The sequence below is a fragment of the Blastomyces dermatitidis genome (assembly GCF_000003525.1).
Source record: "Blastomyces dermatitidis ER-3 genomic scaffold supercont1.5, whole genome shotgun sequence".
In the NCBI taxonomy this organism is placed as follows: Eukaryota; Fungi; Ascomycota; class Eurotiomycetes; order Onygenales; family Ajellomycetaceae; genus Blastomyces; species Blastomyces dermatitidis.
In genome coordinates this window covers 1,780,018-1,802,165 of record NW_025544778.1, presented here as the reverse complement: position 1 = coordinate 1,802,165, position 22,148 = coordinate 1,780,018, and the positions used below count along the sequence as shown (strand labels likewise).

The window sequence follows — 22,148 nt, the reverse complement described above, 5'->3', positions numbered from 1 at the left end:
CAAAATAACTGCTCTTTTAAGTTATATTTCGCAGAAAATTCTCCTTCAATGCTTTGCGCTGCCATGATTTCCGATTCCTCGCGGCATGGTTGTTTATAAAAAGTACCTAATTTATCTTGATTGCAGAAAAGTCCTGCTGCATAACCCTGCCTCGTGCTCACCTCCCAGACAAACAACAACATCATCAGCAATAACCACAATCTTCACCACAACAACAACCACAAACAATCCTCTAGCTACAAAACGCCTGCTACACCTTACTGACAACCCCCCCCCCCCCCCCGGGCCCTAGTCCACATCGATTCACACGCTGGGGTCCCTAGATGGAATCTTGCTGACGAGATATTGCTGTTCCCGTGGTAGTTATCCACGAGCCTTAAAAGGGTTTGGTCATCATTGCTTCCGAGGTAACTGTGCTTCCAATATCCTACTTTGCCGCTTGCCATCACCTTGGATGTCCGGGCGCACTCGAGCGGGATTGAGTTTGCTAGGCACGGAATCCGACTATAATTAATTGCTCTGCTTTACATGATAATACTCAGATCGTGTTGTTTCACTAAATATGCACTTGTGGCATGCGACTGACACTTCCACTTCAATGTTCAGTCCAGGGCCCCCGCTCGTCACGCTTCGCGATTTTCAAACTTGATAGAAACAATACAATAAATAAATAGAAAGAATCGATTAAAAAAAAAAAAAAAAAAAAGACGTCCCGGGAGGATATAAATGAATACAAACTTCGCCGCCCGTCCACACCCTCTCTGTCCCATCGACACTGAAGCTCCCGTGTTTTGGTTGGATTGTCAAGCTGGCAGGAAGCAAGCGGAGGACCTTCTCCTCTAACCAGGGCGGGTTGCTGAACAGAATGTTCGGTGGCTCCACGAGCCCTACCAAAGAGAAAGACGATTCCTCCCCTCTCTCCCGCCCTGGTTCGGCGACTCTATCTATCAGTACGGAGAATACAGCCGCTGGCCGCGGAAACAAAGCCACCTCGCCTAGCGACTCCCTGTCTCCCCGCAACGAGGACCCGAGCCCATCAGCGGAGCAGCCAAAGCGACGAAGTAGCTCTATGACCAAGGCTGTCAATTTCTTCTCCAACGCTAAAAATTCCCTGCACCTTTCAAGCCCACGGGAGTCCCATAGGGAACAGCAAGCCCTAACGCCTATGCAGAAGCTGGGGAAGATGGATCCCGCCTTGATTGTGCCGCAAGGGTCCCTGAATAACTCAGCCGGTGAATCAGCGCCAACTGCGCGCTCGTCGTTTCGGGTTGGAGTCACAGAAGATAAGAATAGAAAATGTCGAAGGACTATGGAAGATACCCATGCCTATCTGTATAATTTTCTTGGAACAGCAGCCCCCACGCCCGCCAGAGCCGATTCTTCTGTCCGCAGCAAAAACTCCGAGGACTCAATATCTACATCTACAGAGTCTGACGATTTGCCACCTATGATTGAAACGGATAACGGATACTTTGCCATTTTTGACGGGCATGCTGGGACTTTCGCGGCGGAGTGGTGTGGGAAAAAGCTACATCTTATTTTAGAGGATATTATGAGAAAACACCCGAATGCGCCTGTGCCAGAGCTCCTGGACCAAGCATTCACTAGTGTGGATCAGCAATTGGAAAAACTCCCGTTGAAAAACAGCGGCTGCACTGCTGTCACTGCAGTCTTGCGATGGGAAGATCGACCTGCTTTGTCATCTCCCCCTGCTCCTCCACCCAATGCGACTTCATCCTCCCCGCTGGCGACACCCAGCAAGTCAGCTCTAGAAAAGGATAATAGTAACATAAACCCGTCGCCAGCCGTGCAGACATCCTCATCTCTAGAACCGTCGGGATTACCCGCCTCAGCCCAACCAGGATCCGCAAACCAGAAACAGCCCCAAGAAACAACGACAGTCGTGCGACAACGTGTACTATATACCGCGAACGTTGGTGATGCACGAGTTGTCCTATGTCGGAATGGCAAGGCGCTTCGATTATCGTACGATCACAAGGGCAGCGATGAGAACGAGGGGAAACGAATATCCAATGCAGGCGGCCTTATCTTGAATAACCGCGTAAACGGCGTTCTTGCTGTCACTCGGGCGTTAGGGGATTCATACATGAAAGACCTCGTCACTGGCCACCCGTACACAACGGAGACGGTCATTCAACCTGAGACGGATGAATTTCTGATTTTAGCTTGCGACGGTGTGAGTATTTTGCTTTGAGCTTTTTTTCATCTTTGAAACTAGTTTATTCTTCTCTTGCCAAAAACTAATCGTATCTTATCTTTCTTCCTGTTTACAGTTATGGGATGTCTGCTCCGACCAAGAAGCCGTCGACCTCATCCGCGGCACAGAGGACCCGCAACTCGCCTCGAAAATCCTCGTCGACCACGCCCTCTCCCGCTTTAGTACCGACAATCTCTCTTGCATGATTGTCCGCTTCGACACAAAGGCCATCCAAGAAGCGATAGAACGACAAAGACGCACGTCGGCCGGCCCACCAGCTATGACAGATAATACTACCGGTGCCGCCTCAAGTAATACTACTCCCAATAATGCTACTACTGATAATAACAACGCCGAATCCTTCCCACCCCCAAGCCAACTCGGCGGCATCAGCGAAGCGGACAAGATCGTCGAGAAGACGCGGAAAAAGGCGCGCGCGGGAAAGTTGGGGACTGAACTTGGTGCCGCCACTGCTGGCACTGCTGCTGCTACAAAAGGTGAGGATGAGAATTTGACGCCCGTGGAGTCCTTTTCGGCAGTGGAGGATGATGAGTTGGGGCCGGAGGTTTCACCAGCGGAGTTGAAGGGGGTGATTGAGGTTGCGGATTTGGATTTGAGCGGGGGGAGGGGGGATAGGAAAGAGGAAGGAGGTGGATAACCCGTGGCGTTTGCAATTGGGTCAGTTCGATGGGTTGGTTTTCTGGTTTGGGATAAAACCGAAGGGGGTCCTATTCGCGGTTTTTTTTCTTTTTTTTTCACTTTTTATTTTCCCCTGTTATTTTACTTGAACCATTGTTCTTGACCGTTTTGATGTGCGTGATGTGTTTTATTCCATGACGAAATTAAGAATAGGAAGGGGAGGGAAAAGCCAGAAGAAGAAGCTAGGTTTTTTTTTTTTTTTTTTTTTTTTTTTTTTTTTTTTTTTTTTTTTTTTTTTTTTTTTTTCTTGCAGGGAGGCAAAAAGCCCTTTTTCCCTTTTCCCCCTTTTATATTATGTCTTCACGCTTCTTCTTTTTTTTCCATTCATGTTTTTATGTCTTTTATGCCTATCATCATCGTGCTCTTTCTTCATATTTTTCTTTCTTCATGTTTTCCTTCTTTTTTCCATGTGGGTTATTATCGTGCGAAACGGGTTGGGATCTTTTCTTTTTTTCCATTGCTTCTTTTTTTGCTCTCACTCAGACTATGAATGCTATTAGGTTCTTTACCTGCCATCTATGCCTTTCGACCATCATCACATGTACAGTTTCTTGAGTGCTGCGTGGCATACACATACATACAGAGCGAGAGAGAGACGGAGAAGAAGGGGGGGGGGGGTGGGTAAAGAGAGAAAGACAGGCGAAAATAAACTAGGGAACAGTATGAGATATCATATACGATATGAAACTTATCTATTAAGCTTGTTTTGTTTCGAACGGGTATAAAATTCTACATTTCGAGTCTCCATTGTCATCATTTAAGATCAGCTGCAGCTATTTCAATCTTCATTTAGATATTTATAGAAGTTTGACATAGTTTACTTTGCCTATCAAAACATGCTTCTGCCGTATATTAGCCCTTTCTATCGTATATCAGTCCTTTCCCGGGTCCGTCAGATCATCACGTCAGGGAAATATTCATGTCCATAAGGTTGTTTTGTCTATTTAAAACAAGGATTGCGCCAAAATTTATAGTATACAAAACTAGAGAAAAGGGGGGGGAAATAATGGCCAACGATCCAAGGCCTGACCATAAAGGAGAAGATAAGAGGAAATGGAAATGGTACAAGGTGTTCAACAAAACGGGGGGCGTGGTAAACAGGGAGGCAAAAATAATACACCCATTTTTTATCAACACAGCCATTTAAATGTATTCAATAGAAGAGAATAAAACCATGGCAGGCATGCCCCTGGATCCTTTCTACCAGAACTTCAACTTCCCAAGACCCGACTTCGGTTTCTCTTCCTTAGGAGCCTCCTCCTTCCCCTGCGCTTCCTGGGCCCTAGTCTCGGCTTCAGCCAATCCACCGACACCAGCGCCCCCAGCTTGTTCCGCGCCCTCGCCCTCTCCCTCGTTGGAAGCAGGAGCACCAGCAAGCGCCAATGACTCGCCTGCGGCGAGGTCAATCCCGGTACCCATAATATGGTCACGGCCACCTTTCAATTGAGCGTGAATGACATTCTTCGGCCACGACTCCGCATACTGCAGATTATGCAGATCCGTCCAGAACATCTTGACCTCGCCCTCATTGACAATGTGGTACTTCGACGGTGCCCGCGACGGGTCAATCTTAACTCCAAGCATGCGTTCCAAGTCGCTGATTTTCTCCATGGTTTCCTTCTCCAGCTCCTGCTGCGCTCTTATAGCCGCCCGCATCCGCTTCCGTCTCTTTTTGCTAATTTTCTTCCCCGATTTATCCCTGTCCCCAATCTGTACGCTCTCCTTCCCCTTCCCTTCCTCCCCGCCTTCTACATCTCCCCCATCTTCCTCTTCATTTTCTAGCTCACTCTCTCTCGCCTCCCGCTCCTGCTCCTCCTTCATCTTCTGCTCCTGCAGCGCCAACACCGCCGCCACATCCGCGACACTCGTAGCCTTTTGGTCCATGAGCACACGGGCGCGCAATCGTTTGCTCAGGATGTGGTGTTTTTCCATGCGAATCTTCCATTCCTCGTCCCATTTCTTAGCTTCAGTGAGATCACGCGGGCGTTGGCGGGTGAGGATTTCGCATTCTTCCGAGGCGGTAATCATATCTGCAGGCGGAGCGAGCTGGCGCTGCATGGAAAACTCGCGGAGGAGACGGTAGGCCTCAAGGCCCTGGGAGTTGGAGGCGAAATGCAGAGAGAAATAAGGGGTCCACATATCCTTGCGCAAGGTTGCGGGTACAGTCTTTTTGCCGTGGTAGACGAGTTGGGAGAGGACGTTGTTTTCCTAGCAAGCAGTGCAGCGTTAGAAATGATATTATTTCATTCTGGGAGGGCTGGTTGAGGTTTGCTTTTTATATATCCGGGAAGGAAGAAGAATCCACTCACCTCAAGCTCTCTTGTAAACGAATATACAACCTGGTTCGTTCGGATATTATTGTAGGCGAATATATTTTTCCCATGCGTCAGTCGGTGCAGCGCCTTGCGTAGTCTGTCCCTTTCCTGTCTCCGCCATAGTAGAGCAGCACGGGACCCAGTTTCTCTAACCTTGCCCTGGATGGGTTTTGTCGTTCGTGGGAACCGAAGGGCGTCCAAGGTGGTGACAACCACAGGGCTGACCGTCTTGGGTAACTGGAGGTCTGAGGAATGGTGTTTAACCTTTCTCGCAAAGTGCTTCTTCGCCTGAGAGCCGGCACCCGCTTCAGCCCCTGCTTCCGCTCTCCTAGCCGCTTTAATAGCCGCTCTTGTTCTGGGGGCTGTTCTGACGGCCGCTCTGGCGGCCATGCTCGCGGCGACCATTGATGCGGGTGCGTTTTATCAATCTTTCTGCGGAGTCAATTGGTGAATTTCTAGGACATTGTGGCGCCTGCTGGAAGTGAGATGTAGTCGAAGGCCTCCTTGAGTGCGAGGAGGGGGAGGAGTCTAGTGGTGGTGGATGCGGATGTCGTTGTGGTTGTTGAAGAAGTTTTTTTGGAGTTTGCGGTCCGACCCAGCAGAATTGCCCAATTGGGAACAGTCAGACAATCGTCGGCAAAAGACAACGACAAAGCTCAGCTTCCAAGTCAACAAGAACAACACCACCACCACCACCACCAACAACCAACAAAGACAAAGCAGCATCGAGGTCTACGAGCTGACTGCTAAAGACAGTGTCTACTCGCTGTGGTGGTGGGATAGCATGACCTAGACAGCATTGTTTGGTTTAAAACTTCGCAGTGTATTCTCATCTCGAGCGCCCCCATACCATACCTCACTATATATAAATACTTCAAGGAGAATGACAGCTCCGAGTGTACAACCACACTTACTATGCCTCACATATCGCATGCTTTCTAGCAATGACTCTATTCACATCGACAGATGACCTCGCCCAGCGATTACAACAGCTCAGCACTGCGGATAGCCAACGTCGGAAGCCGCGGTTTTCGGTAGGACACCCCATTGTCTACTTTGTTTCTTAACCCGCTTTTAATATCTCAAGTTTATTTCATTATATATACGAATAATAACAATTTATTTTGTAGAATCGCAAGCTTCGCCATCTTCAGGGTATCTCCGTGCGCAATCTCGTCGTCAATTACAGTACGCCATCTCGCCACAAGACCATAGACGACGACAATGCTCCCAACGCCCTTCGGTCCCCAGCGAAACAACTGGCGATGCATGAACATGAATCCCGATCATCAATCCACCAGTCGCGCTCATTCACGGATCTTAAGCGCAGTGGCCAGCTTCCCTCCACGAGCGCTGCTGCTACTACTGCCTCCCCTTTCGGACCTACTGGGAGTGACAATGAAAAGGAGCGGAATAGAGATATTCAGATACATCGCAGGAGAAATACCTTACCCTGGGCGGGTGCCGCCCCATTCATTCGACAGCATCGGTTGGAGAACATTGCCGGCAACCGGATGGCGGATTCCTGGTTCTCGCTGCACTGTGCGGGCATGGACCAGCCGGTCTACGTGAGCGAGGTGGTGGAGAGGGCGATGAATCCGAATTTTAAATACTTCGATCTGAACATCTGCGGGCCGCTGGTATCGCGGCTGGATCAGGTAACGTACAAGCTATGGGCGAAGACGGGGAATATGACGGAGTATATCCTGCTGCTAAGCCTGGAGGTGAATCTGCGCTCGTTGCAATATATCGGGAAAACCTTGGAGAGTTTCCATCACCCGTTACCGATGAATTGCATTGTGTTCCATTTTCAGGATGGTGTTTATACGAGTTTGATGGATATACCGCCTGTGCAGCAGCTGCCAGCATCTGTAACTACTACTGCTGCTGGTAGGTTTAGTGATGATAGCAACCTGCAATCTACGTCATCATACGACGCGCTCATGCGCCTTGCCAACCTCGACGATTGCATACAAGATGCCCTTGCGACGCGTGAGAAACTCGAAACTCAAATCAACATGGTACTCGAGAAAAGCCACAGCGCCATCAATACCCTAAACCGCAAATCTCAAGCCATCGAGAAGCTCTCCTCCGTAAAACGCGCCACAACATCTGCAAGGAAACAACTACGCCAGAGCAAACAACACAAGGAGGAAATCCAACGGAGCCTAGAAGCGCGACGTGACGCCATGGCTCGCGGCCGCGCGTCTCAAGAAAAGACAAAATCCTACCTCTCTGAAGCACAGTCGAGCATGTCCTCCAGCGAAGACCTGCTACAGAAGACAACAGAGGACTCCATGGGCCAGATACGGCGGATATGCGAGGACCTGCAGGCTATATACCCGATCGAGCCGATCCCAGAGAAACCACTGGCGTTCACCATCTGCAGCCGCGCACTGCCCAACTCGACCTTCGAAGACATGGATAAGGAGTGCATCGCGGCCGCCCTGGGCTACACGGCGCACCTCGTCTACCTGCTCTCCTTCTACCTCTCCGTCCCACTCCCGTACCCCGTCCAACCATATCTATCACACTCGTTCATTCAAGACCCGATCTCCGTGGGCCTGCCGCAGCGCACGTTCCCGCTCTACCCTGTCAATGCGCATTATCGGTTTGAGTACGGGGTGTTTTTACTTAATAAAAATATTGAGTATTTGATGAATCGGATGGGGCTGAGGGTTATTGATGTTCGGCATACGTTGCCGAATTTGAAGTATTTGCTGTACGTTTTGACGGCAGGGAAGAGTGAGTTACCTGCCAGGCAAGGGGGTGGGTTTGTGCGTGGGCTCTTGCTAGGGGCTAGGGGATTGGGGAGGGGAGGGAATCATATTATTAGGAGCGGGTTTACGAGTCCAAGTATGTCGCGGAGAGGGAGCGAGGATAGTGTTGCTTCTGGCGTTGGAGTTGGGGTTGGAGGGTCGGGGAATATTATGGGCAATGCATCTGGATCTGCATCTGGAGCTGGAGCTAGAGCGAGGAGGATGTAAGAGAATGTTTTGACAAAGTTGACTGGGGACGTGTTGTAGTGAGGCGCACCCACGGCATAAGATGGAAATAGATTACATAAATTCCACTAAAAAACGTCAATACGGCCGATCCCCCATATAATCTAGTAGTTTTCGTGTATTTAATACACTAATGTACACGCTAAAAAACCACGCTGTTGTGCCAGACGTGGGGATAGATTAATACATTAATATTACGCAGATATGAGTTAGTTGGCATATTGTTCTGCGGCTATAAGCCATATCGTCAGCTTGATTGGGAAGATACACCTTAGAGAGGCATACAACGTCGCATCCCCGAGTGCAATATTCATGGTAGATTTGTATCCTGCCAGCATCAATCTAAATCTGCCTATGCCTTCTCCCATGGATGTCAACTTTGCCCAATCTCGAAAGCTGGCCCTAGAACCTGCCGGATGCGTCACGAATGTGTTGATCACGTCTTCGAATTCCCTGTTCATTCCCCATAGGCCACGACCGCCTGTTGAAGGGATTGTAAAACCCTACCAAGAGACTCAAACTCCTCCTTCAGCTCCCTAACCGCTCGTTTGGTATTGCAAAAGCTCTCGATCGCCTGATACAGTGATTTGAGGCAAAAGCAAACCCTGCCAGGGTGATGATACCGGAAGCAAGGGAGACAGGTTGCGCCATTGGGGCAGTATAGGTTTCTAGGAAATTGTGACGATTAGTAAGGAACAATGTCACAGTCTGGTTGTGATCGAGGGTGAAATCCGAAGCAGTGCTCCGTTGCCAGCGGCGAAGCGTATCACAACTGGATCTAGGTCAGCACAGCGGCTGGGGCAAATGTCAGACGAAACTCTTCAGCATCTTCCCCGGGATCGCAGCCGTACTCGATTCGCTCAAGATTGAGCAACTTCCCAATCTTGTTGCTCTCCTTCAGAATCCGGCGGGCCCCTCTGGCATCGACTCCCATGTCCTCCCGGACCAACATCTCTAGTAGTTCGGGAACCAAGACCTCACAACAGCACGCTCGAAATAACCTCTTTGACAGAAGGGACATTTTGAAATGCTCCATTGGCTCAAAGCCACGCTTTTTCTGGACCCTCGCCCGTGAGCTATACAATGAAAGCTCTTCTCATTGTGATGCAGTATGTGAGAACAGTCAAGTCTCAGAGCCTTTATTTTCTGTTGTTGTTCCAGTGACACAAGATGCAGCCATCAAGCTTGAAGAGGGTCAAAAAGACATGGAGCAAGTGCAATAATCTTGTCCAGATGAATTAATTACCAATGGGAAAGGGACACTGTGGTGCATGCTGTGTAGGTAATTTGATGACTTGTCACTGTAGAGGTAGACAGTCTACCTTTTTAACAAAGATAAACAGCCATTCTCCACTGCTGGATAAAGATATTGTGAGTGTCATTTACAGCCGTGGAAAGACACCTTGCTAAAGACAGGAGAAGTTGTACCCTCCGCCATCCCAAATGATAAACAGGAATATGTCAGCCTCCCTGAACTCTGCCAGCACGAGACCGACATCTCCGATGCCGGCGACACAGCTTTGGGGATCGGCGGCTCACGTCGTTCTATGGTCGTAGTTACAGGAGATATTATTATTGTACATGTACATGTACATGTAACAGGCGGTTAACTATCTCCTTCATGAGATATTGGTTCATCATAAGAGGCTAGACACCGCGCTCCACCCAATCAAACCGAATGGAATAGAGATATCTTCCGCTGTACTCTTCTCTGTTTGAACAACATAGGTTTACTATTCTTTTCTAAAGCCATGCCATCTGAACATATATAAGCACTACTATCCACACTCCGGTAAGTAGTTACAGCGTAACTTAACTGTGGCGTGCGTACTAAAAAGGCTGCAACCTGACACGGCAAAATCCTAGGAACGACGAGCTGCCTACTCAGATAACATACTTGATGTCTATTTGGACTAATTGATCCGGGTCATTTTAAAGAATCTATAGAATTTTGAGAAGTTCTATAATGTCTTTAATACGGGGTTGAGGTGACGGGGAACGGAAATTCGTTTCCTTCCGTTTTCCTCACTATTACCTTTATATCTTTCTGGGGTGTGATCGTGCTTGTTGGTGCTTTGGTGGTTTGAGGAACTGTGTAAGTTAGTTAACTAGTTGCTTGGCGGGATTGGCACCACCGGCGGAACGACTTGGAGAACATACTGCGTATTGAATCTGTAGAGATTACTCTGTAACCTCCAAGGAGTTCAACTCGAAGATTTGAACAAAAGGATCCCGCATTCTAGTGTGTCTACCTACAACAAGAGCCTATATCAGGTAGATTTATTCCAGTGAGCAATTCCTCCCTGAAGCTATGTCTCATACACAAGCTGAGACCTCAGGATATAGAGGTTCAATCAATGTCGTGGTCAATTAACTTATCGGCGCAACCTCTGAGTTCAAAGTTATACCCATCCCATCCATGATAAGGACCTGAGACGGCAACTAACTGGTATATACTAACTACAGAAAAGGTCATATCGCCGTGGACTAGCAGGACGAGAGCATCATCAAGCTAGCAGACGGTATGCTATCTCCTCATCTGGAGGCAATGGCACCTTGAGCGTCGTCAATCTAAGCCGCCTTGACTTGACCAATCGCTGGTCTATATTCATTCTCCGGTTTTCCCGAGGTCTGAAATTCGAAAGGCAGAAACAACCTGCAAAAAGTCTCTCGCCTCAACTCGAGTGAATAGCCAATGTTGGGGCTGCCAGCTGAACTCCCCGGACTCCCTCCCACAATCCCTGAGATTCATTCTATGCTCTCATTCTTTTCTAAGCGTTTCAGTTTCAATTCATTTCTATACCCGAGATTGAAACTTAGATTTTCTTGAGAGTCATGTTCTGCCACAGGTATCTATCTCTCTAGCTACCAGGAGCAGTTGCGGATGTAAGATTTGAGCACGACATGATCTGAATCAACTTCTGCATTCTAGAACTGAACGGGGCCCGAGCTCCTGCATCTACTTGAGCAGAAAGCTCCGGATTCTTGATCCTAACCCTGTCCCTTGCTCTCCCTTCATGGCTTTGGCGGAGTACACCCCACTTTGATAGGATACCAGACAATCCCGGGGGTATTCTTGGGTGTGATCGGTTACAATCTGCTGATATATCATTGTGGCAAGGTGACGCCAGGTTGAACTCCGGATCTCATACCTCAACGTTAAGACCATACGGCCAATGAGAGTCACTTTTGACTGAATGGCTATTCATCTTACGTACATATATACCGACCATGCACAGGTAGTTTATCTAGCTTGCTATATATGCATCCGGAGAATATTCTTATGCGCGGTATATGCGTTTCGTCATGGGTTAGAGCGTCGCTTACAGAAGAATACTCAGTCTAAAAATGAGGACTAGCTGTGGATTTCATTTTAATTTCGGAGATTAACTCTAGTAATCGATGCTGGAGATATGGACAATACAAGGGGAATAGGAGTATAAAGCTGTGAAGACTCCCTCTTGCTTTTGAGCTTTTCTTTCTTTCTCTCAAGGCAATAGTTAGAGATTAAGGTACATATTCCTTCTATTCATGATTTTTTACTCAGTCAGATTAACTCATGTGTTTTCAATATTATTAGATTCGGACGATCCAGCCTCATCAAACGTGCGTTTTGAATATACATACCTACACACAAGCCTCTCAAACCTAACAGCTATAAAACATTCAAGATGGTAACAACACCTGCGCACTAATGCATGATCCTGAGATCCTTTTGCTAATGTTACTCAGAAACTATCCCTTGTCGGCCTTGTTGCTCTTCTAGCAGCCACTTCAACCGCTACACCCGTTGCTTCACCTGTTGAAGCATCCATTGACGCCGCAGCTGCGGGCTGGCGCTGTGATTTCCGTGGCGGCGGTGGCCACGATACGCTCAGACGGACTCATAGCCAGTTCAATAGGAAATTTGGGAACCCGAGACTCAGGATGGCGGGAAGGCAGTGCTATGTCGTGAAATGCTACGATCACTATTTCGGAGTTTGCAACAGCGCCGCGTATGGTCAAACAGAGAAATCCGGGGTACGAAATGTTGCAAAGAATGCCAGCCCCGGATCGGGCTCAGCTTGTAAATTCAATTCAGGCGTGGGTCTGAATTATGTTTTCGGCCATGTCAGGCACCTTAACCTGGGCGGCGGAAATGATATCAGACACTGTTAAATTGATATCAGACTGATCACTTACCCGCTTGAAATTCTCGCAATGAGCACACACAGTCTTTACCTATACACCTGTCACTTTCTTTTATCTGTTATTTATTTTCGGGGCATGTCAAGTACCTTAACCTGGGCGGGGGAAATGATATCGGAAATTGTTAAATTGATATCAGACTGATCACTTAGCCGTTGAAATTCTCGCAAATGAACAAAACAAACACAGACTTTTACCTCTATGATTCCACCTATTACTTTTATCTCTTATATTTTTGTTGAGTGATTGGAAAGGCTTTGACACCTTTTTTTACTCTTCAGTTTCATTATAGGGTTCACCCGTTCGAGTTTTTGACGTCGTCCGTTTCGGGTTTAGCTAGCCTTCCTTCTCGTCGCATTGTGTGGCCGTGACGTAGCCATCGTCAGAACCTTTGTCGACGCCTACGCTATGCTATATATATAAACCGACCGGCCCAGTGAACATATCGAGGGCGCGGGGACCTTCAGCTATGACGGCATGACGGAAAGATGGAAAGATGGATCGTGTCATGGGTAAGGAAACAAAAGTGATGAAGACCTGCCATGTTTTGAATTTCTGTCCGTTGTATATTGTTTTAGACGTTATGTGAGACGGACCTGTCGCCTGTGTGAAGACTCTTGTGTGGTTTCAAGAATACAACCACCTAAGAGCTGCTCAACATATTTTTTTAGTGTATTTAAATAAGTGTCTGTGAGGCAGCAGATATTTAACTACAGCACGAAAGCGAATAAAAATTCTTCTTACGATGAGCTTTCAACCATATTTTGATTAAATAACTCAGCAATTAGAGAGTCTATGAGATTGAAACTGAGATTAAAATACTCATAGAATTGAGATATTTCTAATGAATCTAGCAGTGAGCTTTTTTAAAAAAGAATTTTGAGTGAATTTGTCAAGAAGCAATTGAAAATATTATTGAATTGAGCAAATTTCATTCTAGAAAAGTAGATAATACATTTTTATTGAGAAAAAGACATTGTAATACACTCAGAATATGATATATACTTATAATATAAAACTCATATCTATTATGATGTTGAAAATATTCATAAAAATGGAATTAGGTATCTTTTATATGAGAATCACATATAAAAGATACTTATTTTCAAAAATTCCGTTGCGGTGTGAACTCCTTTACGGTGTGGCGCACTCACTGAAAGGAAGCGTCTGAATGCTTGTAAAGTGCTTTTCTATCTGTGTCTTGCTGGATCCCTTCATGGAGAGAAGGTAGAGAATTGGAACGAGAAATGATCGAGGCCCTGCACTCTTAGTTGTGGCAGCTATGCTCAAGTCTGCGATTGCTTGGATGAGCTTGATTAAGTTAAAAGAGTGGTTAAAGGTGTGGACTTATCTATGAGTTATTGGAGAAGCGCAATGCATTGTTGAAAAGGCTCGAGCGGAAATTTCAGCTTAGATAGAACTAACTGTGATGGCAAATGTGATGATAGTTACTTTCTCACCATTGAGCATTACACCCTCGAGCTCAACAAATCGCCGTTATACGAAGAGACTATTACACAAGAGAAGGCGTGTGAGCAGAACATCCATATTGTCTTCTAGAATATGCGGAAATATCATAGCTCTAATTCCATACGCAAGGAAGTTCGCAATCTCAACCAACTTCACCTCCTCCCCCCTCCTTCTCTCTCTTGTAAAATAGAAAAGACCTCTTACATCATTCGCACTACGTATGGATAACGAGTTTTATTTTGCAATTCCACTCGACCTTACGAAAGTCTTAGCACACCATCTGGGGGGAAATCTTGGCCAGGATCAGCACCAGGCCGCTAATAAACATCCTGACAGTTCTCATCTCTGGCCAAACCCCAGATGAAGAAATGATCGGATGAAAACTGCACTGCCGGTTTCGTCTTCTCCACCTTGATATCCTCGAAATCAACAAAGTAGCTATGAAGGGAACCGATGTCAGCACGGTTGCTATATGAGGAGGATGAGATATTTTATATCAGGCAGCGTACCACGTAACGTATCAGTTCTCTCGTCATAGACGAGATTATCAAGCTGGCAATCACTCGGTCGTGCACCTAATTCGAGCAGCGGCGCCCTATCCAATGCAAATGCATCCACTTTCGTCAGTAGTCATGCTAATCGGTGATCAAACAATAAATGGTAACTTAGTATTACTCCTTACGTCAGGCTCCGACGAAATGAGGCCCTGAGGCCCTGATCTTGTTGCGCTGGACAAGATTGTACTCCCAAAATTTGACCAGTGATACATACAGCTGGGACTTTCTCCATCACAATAAACACCAGATAGCCTTGCGGGACGGGCATATCTGATTCGCCTTGCCATGACCTCACGACATCCAGAAGCTTCGGAACCACAGTGCATTCATTCTTGTTAAAATATCTCAGTGACTGGAGCTCCTGGAGCATCCAGCCTGAGGGCTGCTGCTGTGCGAGGCTTGCGCGGATGCTGGAGTCGTTGCTGGCGGGATATTCGGGGGGTACCCTGTTTGTTACCAGTAAGTACATGTAATGTACATGTCCATGTCCCTTTCTAGACCTGATTTGCTATTCTTTTAAGTTTTGATTTGCTGCATGAACATACTGCATTCGGACCTTGATAATGACCTTCTTGTTACTGGGTCTGCCCTGGACAATCTGCTCACAGTGATAGACAGCCTGGGCTTCCAGCCCACCTGGACCAGTTTTAGGATGAACCAGGTATCAGGATAGAGTGTTCGGACATTTTCTCGCCGATTCGCCATATGGTTTTCTCACCACAGTGCAACTCATAGCCGTCCCAGAGGCTACCAATCCAGTTAGTTGTTGGGGAAGTTGTGACGCATGGTGGTTGATGAGTGCAGAAATTGAAGAGAGAAAGGCCTAAATGATGGGAAGTTGATACATGTACATGTACAGTACAACAACAGAATGTAATAAACGAGGTCGTGGTGGAGGGTCTTTTATACATCCTCTAGACAGTTAGATGGTTGTTGGCGTTGATAGCTTATGATAAGATAAGATGGACTTTATCTCTCCCCCATCTTTAGTTACTTTTTTTTTTTTTTTTTTTTTTTTTTTTTTTTTTTTTTTTTTTTTTTTTTTTGGATGATACTTGCACGACAAAATCCAAGATATTTATATAATCTTTAGTTGCTTACTCCATCTTCTTTATTACAATTCATTTAAAATATCCTTTCTGCTCAGTACTCAGATAATGAGCCACTGGGGGGTGGTGAGTGACTTTTAGCTCTAAATTCAGTGAAAATTATTAGTGCTCAAAATCTCTCTGAGTGAATGAATATCTTAAACTTGATAATGATTTATTATATACTACGTAGTTGTATTCAGAGATCTCTAATACTATTTTTTATTGAAAACTGTGAGTAATACGCAGCGTTAACGGGTTCTTCTTGCAGGGTTCAAGCCTGCCCCTTCTTGGCCGTCAATTGTCTGAGGGGAAGCCTGTTCAATAAATAATAATAATAATAATAATAATAATAATAATAATAGGGGGCCCGTGGTTGGAGCAGTTTAACCTTTACGTCACCGGGGCCAGTAGAACAGTTGGCATTGCAAGACATATCAAAAAGAAGAGTTGATGTATAGTTATGGGTTTGCATTTGAATGATATTTGAATGATTAGAGAATTAATTAATGTGGATATTCTGGCTAACTATTCGGCCAGTGTTTCGCTATTAATTTTCAGGGGGGAAATAAACGAAACCCGCTAAACGAGTCCCCCGAACATGAACCCAACCCGCTTCCGGGCTTAATAATAATAATAATAATAATAATACTAATAATAACTCGGCGGGGTAGCATCAGCTAAGGGTCTTGGTGATTTGATTTGGCCCGAGATGCTGACCCCGTCTTTTTTGTTGCCGCAATTAAGCCAGCAATTATTAGCAATGATTCTGCTCCAGTCGTCGTCGTCGTCGTCGTCGTCGTCGTTGGCCCGTTGGGTTGTTGTTGTTGTTGTCCTCTTTTTATGTGTTTCGAATCTCCAGGTTTGACTTGAGCCTCACTCATCCTCTCATCTCTCTCCTCTCCTCTCTCCTCTCCTCTCTTACACCACTCCACTCACTACTCTCTGCCCAGCTCAACTCAACTCTCCGCTCTGCTCTGCTCTGCTTTTCCCCCTTCTTTGCTCTTCTATTCTGTCTGTCTTTATATCTCTTTGTTGTATCCACCACTTTTTTCTTTGGTCGGTTCCATTGTCCCGTCTCATTCCCCATTCCCATCCGTGGCCGCTTTGCATCGGCCGAATCCACACAAACATCCATCCACCAACGGGATAGGCGATAACCACTGGCCACAGCCCCAGACTGACTCAGGCACAGGAACACATCCTATCTCCACCCGCGCCCTTGCGGTGGTGTCTTGTCTTGTGTCTTGAGTTGTGTATCCTGTGGCTCATCCCTCCTAGCCGCCACTGTCTCCCCGTCTCCCCGTTTCCCCGTCTCCCCACATTGTTCGCCTTCCGTTTGTGCCTAGGATGGCCACGAGGGTTGCTCCATCCGCCGCCTCGCAGACTCTTCACCACTCCCATCGCCACCAGCCCGTCCAGCCTGTGCAACCCCACGATGCTGCTGCTGCAAACCCCAATAATACAGCCGCCGGCAAGGGCGCCAACACCGGTACCAACCCCGGATTCTCTCCCCGCAGATCGCCCTCACCCGCTCCCCAGCACCGCCGCGGCTATCAGGCTTGCGATCCGTGCCGCAAGAGAAAGGTGCGCTGTGATTTAGGAAGTATGTAGTCTTCTATATATATATATATATATATATATTATATATTATTCCATTTTATATATATACTATTTGCCCGTTACAATCGTCGATTGATTACTAGTTTGATGAAATAGTTATGAAACATTTAACTGACGGATACAGGCGTCGACAACCCCCGCCCTCCCCCCTGCGTCCGCTGCCGCCGCGAAAGCAAACGCTGCGAGTTCTCTGCTACCCGTCGCAAGCGCAAGGTACCAGAAGCTGCCAATGGCGATGCCGAGGAAGATACCACTCTGCGCAGAGACAAGCGCATGATGTCTGCAGATGCCTCTCGCCTCGATTCCGCGGAGAGCCTCAATAGCGGCACCAATAATAACGTAAATGATAATGATAATGATGATGACACGAATAGCAACGACGTCTCGCCCTTTCCCCCCGCTCCTCCCTCCGCGATAGATACCGATATCAGCATGTCCGCCGCCTCCCACCGTCGATGGACTGAGCCTGGACACCCGCCCATCAATCGCTTTCCCATCTCGCCGGCAAACCCTATCCCGTCTAGCCAGTATCACAGTAATAGTAACAACGTTAGCGCCAGCGTAGGCACCAGCCATCGGTTACCGGCGCGAAGCGTGGGCGGCCCCGGTGCAGGCCCAGGATCAGGTGGTTACGCGGAAAACCTCACCGGCGCCAGCGGTCAGCAAGTCATGAACCGCACCGCGGCTGAACTGCTCTCCCCAGCCATCAGCAACACTCACGATGCACTCCATCTCCTATCTGAAGCTGCGGGGAGGACGGAGGATTTAAATCGCCAGCAGCAGATGGACTATCGCTATGCCGCATCCTCGTCGACCTTTGCGTCGCCAAACGACCCCATTGCGAGGGGCAGCATCTCCGAGAAATCGGGAAGATCCATGTCCAACGGCCAGCAGTCTATCCATCGCTACCAACCGCGGACAGCGGGCTCGACTGCAGCTGGCGTTGTCGAACATCGTGCTGGGGACGGGGTTGTTGGGGCTAGCGATACGGGTGGGTCAGGGGCTGGGTTGATGAACGCTCCTCCTTCGTTGAAAGGTGGATTTGTGGAGGATGTGGATTATGTGAATGCGGTGAGGGTGTGGTCGAGGTTTCGCTTCATCAGGGCTGGTTGGTTCAGTGTTGATGAGGCCATGGGGTATATTGCATAGTAAGTGCAGACAGTCATTTTCATCCCGTGTTATATCTGTTGCCTACTAACATTTACTACCCCCTTTTTCTTACAGCTATTACGAGCACCTCGCGCCGTTGAGTCCCATCGTTATACCAAACTACAGCTCTCCATCAATGCATCTAACCCTCCTAACCGAAGAGCCCGTCCTGACCGTCACAATGCTCACCATCGCTTCCCGCCACATGCCTTTAACAGGCAACGGAGCGAATTCCCGCGCCTACTCCATTCACGAAAAACTATGGTCCTATCTACGCGGCATGATCGAGCGCCTATTCTGGGGCCAGGAGAAATTCGACGGCGGCACTCTACCTTCCCAAATGCCCAAATTCTCCTTCACGCCTGGCCAATCAAATGCGAGCAACGGTCATCTGCGATCGCTCGGTACTATCGAAGCTCTCCTACTCCTGACGGACTGGCACCCGCGCGCCTTGCATTTCCCACCTGGCGATGATGAGAATACTCTGTTGGATATTGACCCACAGCTCCTGACGCAGATTCAGACGCAGTCCCTTGACAATAAGGGGAATAACGATCATGACTACGATCCTATAATCATGAACAAGGCGCAGAGTACTAGCGGCGGTGGAGGCGGTGGTGGTGGCGGTGGTTCAGAGGGGCGTCTCGCGTTCTACAAATGGCTCGAACCCGTCTGGCGCTCCGATCGTATGTCCTGGATGCTACTCAGCACAGCGCAAGCCCTCGCCTTCGAACTCGGCGTCTTCGACCCGAAAAACGACCAAGTGTCCAACGCAAACACAGAATCTTCAACCGAGCGTATCCGGAAACGGCGCGTGCGCAAACTGATTCTCGTCTATGTGTCGCAGAGTAGCGGGCGGTTAGGAATCCCGTCCATGCTCCCGCTGCCTCAGTGGGGGATTAACATGGATCCGGTGTCGTCGGAGGATTGTCGATTCTTAGATCCCAACGAGGACCGCTCGATTGACCTGATGCAGGATTGCTGGATGGATATTTCGAAGATCATGTACACGAGTAACCAGGTGTTGTTCCAGAGTAAGGAGCAGACGACGAATTTGATTAAGAGTGGGAGATACAGAGAACAGATTGATAAGTTCATACCGTCGTTGAAGGAGTTTAGGATGAAGTTTGATAGGGTTTCTAGTGAGTTTATTCATTTATTTCCTTTTTGGATATGCTATGTTGCTAAACTACGATTTAATAGTGTCTGGCCATATGCGACATATTCTAGCTATTGAATATGAGTATACCCGTGAGTAATTTCCCCCCAATTTGCATCCATTATGCACATTCCTACTAACTCGGCGGACAAAAGGCTTATATGTCAACTGCCTCGCCCTTCAAGCCGTCGTCGACAGATGGACCACAATGGGCAATGAAGCGCAACATTTGTCGGCGACGGCATCTACACGGCGCAATTCAGCAACGGGCCAGACAGCTTCATCCTCCGCCGCGAATACAACGGCTTCTTGGCGTGTCCTCATGGAGCAATACCAGGTCAACGAACCGTATATTCAAGAGGTTGTCGACGCTTCGCGGCGCATTTTGAAAACTGTCCTTGACGGCCTTGTCCCTGGCGACTCTCTGAAACATGCGCCTGTCCGCACGTTTTTCCGAATCTTGTCGGGAATGATATTCATTCTTAAGGTGCGATGCGATATATCGAGCTATTTCCGTGTTCCCCTTTGTTAATCGTCACTGCTAACAACATTTTTATGATAATAGACCTTTACGCTAGGTGCCAAAGAAGATGAAGTCCGCATCTCCCTCGACCTGCAAGACCGTACCGTCGAGTCTCTACGCACCTGCGTAGTCGACGATGTCCACCTGAGCGTCACCATCGCCGACCTCCTTCAGCTCCTAACGTCCAACATTCGCAACAGATTCCTCCGCTTTGCACCCCCAGACCGCGGCACAGGCGAATGCAGCAGCCGTGAGCGAACACCGCAGCTACAATCGCAACCACAGGCTCTCATGTCCTCGCCAATGTCAACACGGCAGTCACCACACCCGCCCGACCACCTCAACCACACCTCTCAACAACTCGATCAGAACCAAAATGACTTCCAAAACCCCGCGCGCTGGCAGCAACAACACCAGCAGCATCAGCTCTCCACCAACACGCCCTTCCATTATGATCCAAACAGCCACCATCACCACCAGCAAACCAACCATCACAGCCACAGCCATAGTCACAGTCACAGTCACCCCCAATCCTCATCGGCCCCTTCAACAACCCATGCAGACCCCCTCGCCAACATCCCCGCCCAACCCCTCAACTCCTCCAATCTAACCGTCTCCTTCATGCCCCCGCCCGCCTCCGTCTATTACAACTACTACGACCCGAGCACCGCTTCTCTGAAGATAGACCTCGACGGCGCAGACCCCACCACCACGGCCACGGCCAACGCCAGCAACACCAACGACACCAACAACAACACTATCTCCCCCGACATCATCAACAGCCACAACCACACTGGAAACAACGACGGTTCCGCCTCCTCGCTCGCCAACGGCACCACCACTGCCAGCGGCGCTAATGGGCCCTCCAGCACTAACAACACCAATAACAACAACACCAGCGGTGCCGGTCCCGGCGCCCAATCCGACTGGTTCGCGCTACCGCTCGATCAGTTCTTCAACAGTTCGACGATGGGGGTTGATCAGGGACTGGGCGGGACAGGGCCGATGGTGGGTGAGTTTGATATGCTGGAGGTGTTGTTGAAGGAGCAGGATGATATGGGAGGTGGGTTTATGTAGATGTTTGGTCCTTTTTTTTTTCTTTTTTCTTATCGTTATCTTTGGAAGGTTATGGGAGTATATATCTAGGCGTTGATTGGGGTTTCGATATTACGGGTGAGGGATCTGGTGGTGTATTTGTCCCCCTTTTTTTGTTTTTCTTTGAGTGATTCTGATTCTGGTTCCCGAATTGGATTTCTGTACATTGATATTATTCTCTATCTATTATATACTTTCTTGACATATAACAAACAGTACTTAACTATGCTTATTCCATTCTACTACTCCCCAGCCCTCCCTAATCTTAATTGTTTACCTCCTCAGAGCATAGCTTTTTGTTTCTTCTCCTTTCCTTTTATTTTTATTTTTCTATTTTTTCCCCCTTCATTTTGGCGAAGAATGATCTTGCTATTGTCGTTTGATTCTTGTTCATTGATCGGCGAATCGGCAAATTAGTTCAGGTAGATGCACATATATACTGACGATCTCCGCCTTCATCCATCTATCCATCTATATATCTACATATATATATATATATATATATATATATATATATATATATATAACCACTATTGCATTCAGCTTTAATTTCAATTGGGTTTCACATCAGCTCTATTCGTCCTCATTCTCGTAACAGGATGGGATGGATGGTCTGGCAGGTATGACAGAGGCCACACTTCATCCAATCCGAAAAAGTGAATCAAGATCCGGCTGGTATGGCACAATGACTATATATGTATGATGGTAATTTTCTTGAATTAAAATAAAATTATCAATTGCCTGTTTTCAAGTTTTGGACTGGCTATGTATCCTGTATCCTTTTGTTTTGTGGATAAATCAAGCTATTTATCTCTGAACAGCGCGTTGAAGGCTCAACTGTTAAAGGGAGAAAGAAATTTTATTATTTTTGAAGAAAAAGAAAAAGTCAAACTGACACCATGGATATATATATATATACCTGTTCGCCATCTCAAAAACACCAGCAACCCAACTCCCAAAATCCCATCAGAAAATAAAACCGGGACAAGATAAAACTCATACAATTCCCTTCCTCCAGTATACTTATATATATATATATACGTAAACATATATATATAT

General features: G+C 47.5%; 7 protein-coding genes across 8 annotated transcripts; 4 read left to right on the top strand and 3 right to left on the bottom strand.

Moving 5' to 3' along the window:
- Positions 1-267: 267 nt before the first annotated feature.
- Positions 268-3,751, top strand: BDCG_05050 (protein phosphatase). The gene is made up of 3 exons (XM_045420713.1): positions 268-407; positions 607-2,197; positions 2,295-3,751. The coding sequence occupies exons 2-3, from the start codon at positions 866-868 to the stop codon at positions 2,874-2,876; spliced, it is 1,914 nt and encodes a 637-aa protein (XP_045276758.1). The 5' UTR covers positions 268-407; positions 607-865; the 3' UTR covers positions 2,877-3,751.
- BDCG_05049 (uncharacterized protein) lies at positions 3,574-6,022 on the bottom strand. Its single transcript, XM_045420712.1, has 2 exons — positions 5,227-6,022; positions 3,574-5,125 (listed from the first exon to the last, which is right to left on the bottom strand). The coding sequence occupies exons 1-2, from the start codon at positions 5,635-5,637 to the stop codon at positions 4,118-4,120; spliced, it is 1,419 nt and encodes a 472-aa protein (XP_045276757.1). The 5' UTR covers positions 5,638-6,022; the 3' UTR covers positions 3,574-4,117.
- Positions 6,023-6,176: 154 nt separating this feature from the next.
- BDCG_05048 (UV radiation resistance protein) lies at positions 6,177-8,219 on the top strand (the record flags this gene model as incomplete). Its single annotated transcript, XM_045420711.1, has 2 exons — positions 6,177-6,266; positions 6,363-8,219. 2 exons carry the CDS (start codon positions 6,177-6,179, stop codon positions 8,217-8,219), a joined length of 1,947 nt encoding a protein of 648 aa, XP_045276756.1.
- Positions 8,220-8,446: 227 nt separating this feature from the next.
- BDCG_05047 (uncharacterized protein) lies at positions 8,447-9,267 on the bottom strand (the record flags this gene model as incomplete). The annotated part of the gene is made up of 3 exons (XM_045420710.1): positions 9,089-9,267; positions 8,861-9,009; positions 8,447-8,718 (listed from the first exon to the last, which is right to left on the bottom strand). The coding sequence occupies exons 1-3, from the start codon at positions 9,256-9,258 to the stop codon at positions 8,447-8,449; spliced, it is 591 nt and encodes a 196-aa protein (XP_045276755.1). The 5' UTR covers positions 9,259-9,267.
- A 956-nt stretch (positions 9,268-10,223) lies between these two features.
- Positions 10,224-12,631, top strand: BDCG_05046 (uncharacterized protein). Its single transcript, XM_045420709.1, has 4 exons — positions 10,224-10,525; positions 10,577-11,749; positions 11,818-11,911; positions 11,970-12,631. The coding sequence occupies exons 3-4, from the start codon at positions 11,909-11,911 to the stop codon at positions 12,393-12,395; spliced, it is 429 nt and encodes a 142-aa protein (XP_045276754.1). The 5' UTR covers positions 10,224-10,525; positions 10,577-11,749; positions 11,818-11,908; the 3' UTR covers positions 12,396-12,631.
- Positions 12,632-13,498: 867 nt separating this feature from the next.
- On the bottom strand, positions 13,499-15,459 carry BDCG_05045. Of its 2 annotated transcripts, XM_045420708.1 has the most exons (5): positions 14,998-15,435; positions 14,578-14,898; positions 14,405-14,490; positions 14,100-14,333; positions 13,768-13,935 (listed from the first exon to the last, which is right to left on the bottom strand). In XM_045420708.1, exons 1-4 carry the CDS (start codon positions 15,000-15,002, stop codon positions 14,164-14,166), a joined length of 582 nt encoding a protein of 193 aa, XP_045281108.1. In that variant the 5' UTR covers positions 15,003-15,435; the 3' UTR covers positions 13,768-13,935; positions 14,100-14,163. The 2 variants fall into 2 exon arrangements, with proteins under 2 accessions (XP_045281107.1, XP_045281108.1); XM_045420707.1 differs by having other exon boundaries at positions 13,499-14,333; positions 14,998-15,459.
- Positions 15,460-16,203: 744 nt separating this feature from the next.
- On the top strand, positions 16,204-21,346 carry BDCG_05044 (C6 transcription factor). The gene is made up of 6 exons (XM_045420706.1): positions 16,204-17,146; positions 17,288-18,311; positions 18,388-19,454; positions 19,516-19,563; positions 19,627-19,958; positions 20,037-21,346. Exons 1-6 carry the CDS (start codon positions 16,891-16,893, stop codon positions 21,069-21,071), a joined length of 3,762 nt encoding a protein of 1,253 aa, XP_045276753.1. The 5' UTR covers positions 16,204-16,890; the 3' UTR covers positions 21,072-21,346.
- Positions 21,347-22,148: the final 802 nt, after the last annotated feature.